We start from the raw sequence: 8,186 nt of genomic DNA on the forward strand, positions 1-8,186 counted from the left end.
GGCGCGCCACATCATTTGACACGCGCACAATCCTATTGGCTCTTCCGTTTGACTTGGTGCGCCACGTCATTTGACACGTGGCACCAAACTGGGCCTCTAAGAAGATGACATCTTGGGCTTAACGAAGTGGGATCATCACTTTAGCCCTATTAAATGGGCTATCCCAATGGATTAAGACCTATTTATTTAATCCATATAAATTGGACTGATATAATTAATCCACTTATATTAACCCAATAAATTTATTTGAACTAATATATCTTGAATTTAAAATATAGTCAAATTATTTTATGAATTTAATTTTAATAAAATTTATATGTCTACAAATGCTCCCTACTTCAAGACTTGTCGGGAAGAACTTCTCAAACATAGAAGACTAAGCTTGAAGTACCATGAATGCATCCAACTGTCATTAATACTCCATAACTTTAATATGAAGGAAAATTTCATGTCTTATTTCCTTTAACATTTCTGGGCATAAGGACGAGCTTTCAAAGCTTTAATTATCCAAAGTCAAAGATTTGCCCAAGTACAGATTTGATTAGGAATCTTTGGATGGTTAATTGCTTTCTTCTTTTTTTGTAATTTCAAACCAAGTGCCTAGAAATTTTGAGATGATAAAGGGCATGAAATTAAGATGGGATTTATATTGACTTGAGCTTCCTAGCCATGATGGCATCTTCCCTAAGCAACTTTTGCAATAATTATAGATAACGTCTCCAACTTCACATGGCTTAACAAGGAAACTACATGTTGCTAATATAGACTTCCTAGTTGGTTCCAATTAGAACACCGCCACTGCTAGTAGCTGAATCCTAGTTGGATAAAAAGTCAGTCTCGTCGCTTTGCAACTAATCCCATATCGGAAGCAAACTTTTAACTCCTTTTCCCATAAATCTATATAAACTCATATGCTCACGTTTATTGAATACTAATTTGTGGCATCTACAGCACTGTCCGAGCGGCATCTTTGACAGGTGATCCTTTTTTTTCATCTATATTTTTCTCTTTTTCTGTCGCTTTTTTTGTTGTTTTTTTGTAGGCCAAGAAAAGAAAAGTCGTCGAGTGTCAAATTGATAGGCAATTCAATGACATCCCACATAAGGATAAATCCGCAACAACTTATAGACGGATTAATTTGCAACAACTTATAGATGGATAAATCCATAACGACTTATAGACAGACAAATCCCATCACCATATAGACGGACACATCCACCTCAATGTATAGATGGACAAACCCGCATCAATATATAGACGAACAAACCCGCATCAACATATAGATGGACACATCCACATCAACATATAGACAGACAAATCCACATCATCATAAATACGGACACATCTACCTCAATATATAGACGGACAAATCTATATCAATATATAGATGGACAAATCCGCATCAACATATAGATGTACACATCCACATCAACATATAGACGGGCAAATCCACATCATCATATAGACGGATAAATCTACCTCAATATACAGACGGACAAATCCAAATCACCATATAGACAGACAAATCCGTGAAGAGACCAACTTAAGGTGCAAAGGGACTTAAACGTCCACCTTAAAATTGGAAAATTAGAAAGCCTTGACTTAAAGACTTGGTGGATTTGTAGACTTTAACTGGAAGATCGAAAAACTTAATGATTTGACGGATTTGAAGATTTGGCGGACTTTGATGCGTCAACTTGAAGAGCGGTGGACTTTAAACTTCAACTTGAAGAGTTAACAGACTTGAAGACTTTAGCTTAAAGACTTGGAGGGCTTAAACTACTCAACTTGAATTCTGGTGAACTTAAGGACTTCAACTTGAAGGCCGATGGACTTGGAGGGCTTGAATACTTCAATTTAAAGACTTGCGGATTTGTAGACTTCAACTTGAAGATCAAAAATTTGAAGGTTTGGCGAGCTTGAAGGCATAACGAATCTCCAGGCTTCATTGCAAATATTTGGTATCCTCCTAAAAGACTATAATCATTCCATTGAAGACACCAATTTACCATGGAAGCTTTCCCCCTTTAAATCAAATGAGATCAAAGTTCGACAGGAGGATGGTGTTTCAGTTTGATTTTACATTCCTTCATACTTCACTCGGGCAACAACTGGGGCAATATGTATCATTTGAACTTATGCGACTGAACTCAGAATGAAACTCTAAGCTGCCTACGTACCTCGGTGAAGAGGATCAAGTCATACCGTATTTCAAATTGGGTATTTTTTATGTCCTAGCTTTTGCCTAGGCCGCCTCTTTCAAAGTTTTCAACCTAGCGGACTCTTTCTTTTTTTGTGCAGGCCGTACACAGTTTAGACTCATGCGGGCCAGGAGTGTAGCAACATGCAGTTTAGGCTCGTGCATCAAGGAGCGTAGCAACATGCAGTTTAGGCTTATGCATCAAGGAGCGTTGCAACTTCAAGGATAATACTTCTTTAAAAACTTGCCATTGATAGGGTCGATTCTCATGCCATCTGCATCAACCAGCTTGTAAGCCCCACTTGAGTAAACTTCTTGTACGACATATGGCCTATCCCATTTTGAAGTGAACTTCCCTACATGTTTATGGGAAGTAATTATGGATCTTCGTACGGCAAGGACTTGATCTCCTACTTAAGTATCTCAGGCAAACTCTTTTATTGAAGGCACGAGATAATCGAGCTTGATAACATTCAATACTCTATTGAGCTTCCAACCTCTTCTCATCAAGAGCCTCCAACTCTGCTAATCGAAGTCGAACATTTTCTTCATCAGTGATCCCTTCCTGAATAGCCAGTCGTAACAAAGGTATTTGACGCTCAAGTGGTAAGACAACTTCGACTCCATAAACGAGTGAATAAGGAGTCGCCTGTGTTGGGATGTGGTGAGTCGTCCTATATGCCCATAGATCTTCTTCCATATGGTCATTCCGATCTCGTTTGGATTTGACGACTTTCTTTAACAAGTTGCATAGGTCTTATTGAATGCCTCAGCTAGACCATTGGCGGCAACATTGTACATCGAAGAGTTACGTTGCTTGAAGCCAAAGAGATCACAAATATTGTTCATCATCCTATTATCGAATGACTTTCCATTATCCGTTATTATGTAACGAGGAATGCCAAAGCGATAAATAATGTTTACTCGGATGAAACTTGCAACATTTTCCTTCTTTATTTCCTTAAGAGCAACAACTCCAACCCATTTTGAGAAGTAGTCAGTTGCAGCCAAGATGTATAAGTGCCCACCATAGGACTTTGGCAATGGTCCAATAACATCCAATCCCCAAGTGTCAAATGGCCAGGATGCAACAGTCGGGTGCAACACTTCAGGAGGTTGATGAATAAAATTCACATGGAATTGACAAGCCTTACATCTTCGAGTATAGTCCAAGCAATCTTTTACCATCGTTGGCCAATAGTATCATATCCTTTTTATATGGAAGTGAAGCTTTGGTCTAGACTGGTGTGACCCACGTACCCCAGAATGCGCTTCTTGCAAAGCTTGGAGTACTTCATCTTCCCCTAAGCATCACAAGAGTACTCCCTCTAATGATCTTCTGTATAGGGTATCTTTGTAGTAAAGGAAGTGAGGTGCACGACGACGGATTTCAGTTCTTCTCCTTAGATTTTCTGGAAGTATCCCATACCACAAGTAGTCGATAATGGGTTGTCTCCATTCTTATTTCTCGACTTCAGAAACAGCGACAAGATGCTTGAGTTTATTTTCTTCACCTTCAGCCTCATTTGGTAGTGGTACTACCCATTTTTGGCAGATAGTAACTTGCGCTTGATCAAGCAGGGTTAAAGATGAAGCTAGGGCAGCTAAAGCATCCGCCTTCTTATTTTCTTTCCTTGGCACATGTTGAATAGTCGCATCACCGAGCCACCCCATTAACTTTTTTGCGTAATCATGATATGGACGTAGTTCAGGCTTCTTGACCTCATAACTACCTAAAAGCTGATTGACCCCTAATTGAGAGTCACCAAAGACTTGCAATTGCAACCGCTTCATTTCGACAACCATTTCGAGCCCAAGTATTAGTGTTTGATACTCAGCAATGTTGTTAGAGTAGAGTTGAGTCAACGTAAAAGAGTAGGGCAGAACTTCACCTTGAGAAGTGACAAATACTACACCAGCACCAGCTCCTCCGTGATGTGCAGCACCATCAAAGTACATCTTCTATGGAGGCTGAACTTCGATGACCATGGCATCCTCATCAGGTAGTTTGCCAGTTAGCTCCCAATCATCAGGTATAGGGTGATCTTCCAAGAAGTCCACTAACGTTTGTCCTTTTATAGCCTTCTGAGAGATGTACACGATTTCAAATTATTGAAACTGGAGGTACCACCTTGCTAGTCAATCACTAAGGACAGGTTTTGACATCACGAACTTGATAGGATTTGCTCTAAAAACCAAATGAACGACATGAGCTTGAAAGTAGTGCTTCAACTTTTGGATTGAGAAGACTAGCGCCAAACATAAATTTTCAATTGGTGAATAATTCAGCTTATTTGGTGTCATCATCCTGCTCAAGTAGTAAAGGGAGTTTTCTTTCCCTTCACTATTTTCTTGGGCCAATAGTGCTCCAACAGACCTTTCTTATGCTGAAATGTATAGTATCAACGACTTTCCAAGTATAGGGGCTACCAGAACTGGAGGTTTCATCAAGTAGGATTTAATGCTCTTAAAGTCATTGCTACACGCTTGGTCCCATTTGAAAGGGACGCATTTCTTCATAAGGCGACTTAATGGTTGGCACCTCCCAGCTAGGTTTGAGATGAATCTCCTAAGGTACGCTAACTTTCCCTACAGACTTTTTAATTCGTGAATGTCCCGAGGCTCAGGCATTTTCAAGATTGCATCTACTTTGGATTGAACAATTTCAATCCCTCGATGTCGAACAATGAAACCAAGAAACTTTTCGGAAGTAACTGCAAAGGTGCATTTCAATGGGTTCATCCTAAGTTGGTACCTCCGGAGCAACTCAAACACCATTCTCAAGTCTTTCAAGTGGTCGCCCTTCTCTCTTGATTTTACCACCAAGTTGTCAATATAGCATTCGACATTCTTGTGGAGAAGATCGTCAAAAATATTTTGCATAGCACTTTGGTAAGTAGCACCAGCGTTTTTCAAGCCAAAAGGCATTACCTTGTAGCAATAAATACCCTTGGGGGTAGGGAATCCAGTAAGCTCTTCATATTTTGGCACCATGCGAATTTGGTTATAGCCTGATGAACCATCCTTAAATGACATTGCCTCGTACCCAGTAGTAGCATCGATCATCAATTCTGAAATGGGAAACGGGAACTCATCTTTCTGACATGCATTGTTAAGATCCCTAAAGTCAATGCACACTCGAATCTAGCAATTTTTCTTCCTTCCAGGGACAATACTTGAAACCCATGTTGTCTATTTAAGTTCACGAATAAAGCCAACTTCGATGAATTTGTTAACTTCGGTTTCAATCAAGGGAACCAAGTCCGGCCTAAAACGCCTTTGAGCTTGTTTAACAGGGCGAGCACCATTTTTGACTGCAAGGTGATAGACTGCTACTTTCGTGTCCAAGCCAGGCATCTCTTTGTAACTCCAAGTGAAGACATCCCTGAACTCTTTGAGTAACTCAATATAAGTGCTCTCTTCATCATCTTCTAGTAAAGCACTTAGGTAGGTGGGTCTTGGATCCTCATTGGTGCCAAGGTTAACATCTTTTAAGGCATCAATTGTCATCTTCACTCCTTCTTCAAGTTCGGGTGGAGCATCTTTCGTATCTTCATCTTCTTGAGGGTCCCCATCGTTGAAGGATATGTGATAACATGGTGAAACATCTTCCAATTGTGCATTATCCTCCATTGAAGATGGAACACCATTCTCGCCTTGTACAGTAACATGATACGAAGAACCCACACTTTCTTCATCTTCGTCATGCTCCTTAGTATAGACCACAGTATATGGCTTTACCTTCAGTACTTCTTTACATGAAACCACAAGCTTTGTTTGTCGCCTCATTCTAGAAGGAACCAAACTTTGGAAATCCTTAGAGATCTTCTGGATTTTGGGTGAAGCGGGTGTTCTTATGCTTTGAAAATTTCTCTGGAACTTGTTCCCCTTCTTTAATGGACCCAATCTTTCAAACACAGAGGTCTTACAGGTGATTTTCCAAGTCGATCAAAGACAGAAGGCTTGTTGGAAGTGGTAGATTCGTCTTCAATAGTGATATAATTGCTACTCGACCTTCTTATGGAGATGCGCACTGGTGAGGATTGCTTGTATCCCAAACCTTCACGTGGTTGACTCATTGTAGCTTCTAATGGGAGCTTCCCTAACTTTGACGGCTCATTAGGATTGTATCCAACTTTTGCAAATAGCTTGTAAGCATTAGGGTCAAAACCTTCATTTGTTATATTTGTAGGGAGTGGCCCATTCTGTAAACGATTTTGGGCTACAAACCCTGCAAGCAGCTTCGAGGACAACTTTACTGCCACAATTCGTTTTACCGGAAGAGTTAGCTCCTTTAGCGTGTTAGTTTGGAGATTAGGTGATTCACCCTCGTCTTTCTTCCTTTTAGGGACATATTGGAGCACCGGACATACTTTCTTGCCATAAGACGCAATATTCCCTCTATATTTGCATTTGGTTGTACCTCCTTAGTAACAACTTTGGCTTCACAAATAGTCATCTCTTCTCTTTTAGTTGAGGGATCTTTATTCTTGCTTTTCATGCCATCATCGGCTTTTAGCTCCTTCACAATGCAGTTCTTCAAGTGGAACTTTGCATCGGCGAAGTGTGACTCAGCCTCGGTGAATGGCTCATCATCAACAACTATCGTCTTCTCGACTTCACCCCTCGTAGTATTTTAAACATTCATGGTAGGTAGATGGGACTACTTTATTCTCATGTATCCAAGGTCTTCCAAGCAAGACGTTGTATGAAGTCTTTGCATCGATCACATGTAGCCATGCACTTGATTGCATATCTTCAATGGTGATTTCCAGCTTGATCGCGCCTATGGCTCTTTGCTCCCCTTGGTTGAATCCTTGAATTATCACATGACTTTCCGAGAGTTCGTTCATGGGAATACCAAGTTCTTTCACAGTGTGAATTGGCAAGATATTTACTGAGGATCCTCCATCAACCGAAATTCGATTTACCCTTTCATCATGCATATAGCCATCCGGGTACAATGGGCGGTTATGAAGAGTGTCACCTAGCAGAAGATCGTCATTTGTGAACGTGACGTTTTCCTCACGCATATTATCTTCTTGAGGATGTGGACTCGATGAGCTTTTCCGAAGATGGTGCCAACGATAGTTCATCACTCTTTTCTTCCCCTTTATCTTCATTGCAACAAGGGGCCTCAATACCATCACGGGAAATCTTCATGTAGAACCAAGATGGCAAGAAATCCTCCAAGGTCATTGTATGTCGTGGCTTTTGAGGGTGGTGCATCTCCACTTTTGCTTTCTTCAAATGCCTAACTAGATTCTTTTTCGTTGGTCTTTTTACCATCATCATCCTTGTTGGTGTTCAATTGATTCTTTTTGTGGACTTCTTTTGTGGCGCCTACGACGAGTCGCCAACGTCCAACCTTCATTATCATCAGGTTGATTGTCTTCAACTTTGCCGTTCTCCAGTAATTCTTCATCTTTACTTTCTTTAGAACCACATAATTCATCTGGACTGAATGAGACAAAGGTGATAGAGACTTGGTTTGCGCTTGCTTTCTCATCTTCAAGCACGATCTTCTTTTCGTGAGCCAAGTCCATGACTTTGTCTTTGAAGACAAAGCACTTCCAGAGGGTGGCTTACAAGTCGATGGTATTTGTAGTAATTTGGGTCATTCATTTTCCCAGCTTCATTTGGTCACTTCATCTCCGGAAGCTTAATGAGATTTAACTCGAGGAGTTCTTCGAAAAGGCTGGCACATCAGAATCCAGAAATGGGTACTCTTTCTCTTACATTTCTTTTAGAGTCAACTTTCCACTTAGCTTATCTTGAAAAGAAGTGGATTTCATACTCTGCTTCTTGCTCACCTTCACCATGAACTTCATAGGTGGCATGTTGACATTCATAGCTTCTTTGCTTTCAGACTTGGGTACGAACTTGTCCCACTTCCTGACTTCTTTCTTGTCGTTCCCTTTGCGAGGTTCATAGATGGGCAGCCTTTCATTTCCAGCAGAGACTATGCTCAATTCCATGTCATGGG

At 40.6% G+C, this 8,186-nt stretch overlaps 3 protein-coding genes across 3 annotated transcripts; all 3 read right to left on the reverse strand.

The window, feature by feature from the left end:
* Positions 1-2,681: 2,681 nt before the first annotated feature.
* Positions 2,682-3,388, reverse strand: LOC138890583 (uncharacterized). The gene is made up of 2 exons (XM_070173979.1): positions 3,182-3,388; positions 2,682-2,936 (listed from the first exon to the last, which is right to left on the reverse strand). Exons 1-2 carry the CDS (start codon positions 3,386-3,388, stop codon positions 2,682-2,684), a joined length of 462 nt encoding a protein of 153 aa, XP_070030080.1.
* A 273-nt stretch (positions 3,389-3,661) lies between these two features.
* On the reverse strand, positions 3,662-4,159 carry LOC138890584 (uncharacterized). The gene has a single exon (XM_070173980.1). It carries the CDS (start codon positions 4,157-4,159, stop codon positions 3,662-3,664), a length of 498 nt encoding a protein of 165 aa, XP_070030081.1.
* A 3-nt stretch (positions 4,160-4,162) lies between these two features.
* On the reverse strand, positions 4,163-5,989 carry LOC138890585 (uncharacterized). The gene is made up of 4 exons (XM_070173981.1): positions 5,890-5,989; positions 5,420-5,808; positions 4,850-5,299; positions 4,163-4,285 (listed from the first exon to the last, which is right to left on the reverse strand). The coding sequence occupies exons 1-4, from the start codon at positions 5,987-5,989 to the stop codon at positions 4,163-4,165; spliced, it is 1,062 nt and encodes a 353-aa protein (XP_070030082.1).
* Positions 5,990-8,186: the final 2,197 nt, after the last annotated feature.

This window comes from Nicotiana sylvestris, chromosome 4, assembly GCF_000393655.2.
Source record: "Nicotiana sylvestris chromosome 4, ASM39365v2, whole genome shotgun sequence".
Classification (NCBI taxonomy): Eukaryota; Viridiplantae; Streptophyta; class Magnoliopsida; order Solanales; family Solanaceae; genus Nicotiana; species Nicotiana sylvestris.

What these genes read in the sequence shown, in the direction of transcription:
- LOC138890584 (XM_070173980.1), bottom strand. Translation starts at nt 4,159, where the DNA reads ATGTACTTTGATGGTGCTGCACATCACGGAGGAGCTGGTGCTGGTGTA.
- LOC138890585 (XM_070173981.1), bottom strand. Translation starts at nt 5,989, where the DNA reads ATGAGGCGACAAACAAAGCTTGTGGTTTCATGTAAAGAAGTACTGAAG. An exon ending in AAGTTAACAAATTCATCGAA is followed by an intron (nt 5,300 to 5,419) that starts GTTGGCTTTATT and finishes AATGCATGTCAG; the next exon opens with AAAGATGAGTTCCCGTTTCC. An exon ending in TTGAAATTGTTCAATCCAAA is followed by an intron (nt 4,286 to 4,849) that starts GTAGATGCAATC and finishes TACATCTCTCAG; the next exon opens with AAGGCTATAAAAGGACAAAC.
- LOC138890583 (XM_070173979.1), bottom strand. Translation starts at nt 3,388, where the DNA reads ATGGTAAAAGATTGCTTGGACTATACTCGAAGATGTAAGGCTTGTCAA. An exon ending in CTGACTACTTCTCAAAATGG is followed by an intron (nt 2,937 to 3,181) that starts GTTGGAGTTGTT and finishes AACTTGTTAAAG; the next exon opens with AAAGTCGTCAAATCCAAACG.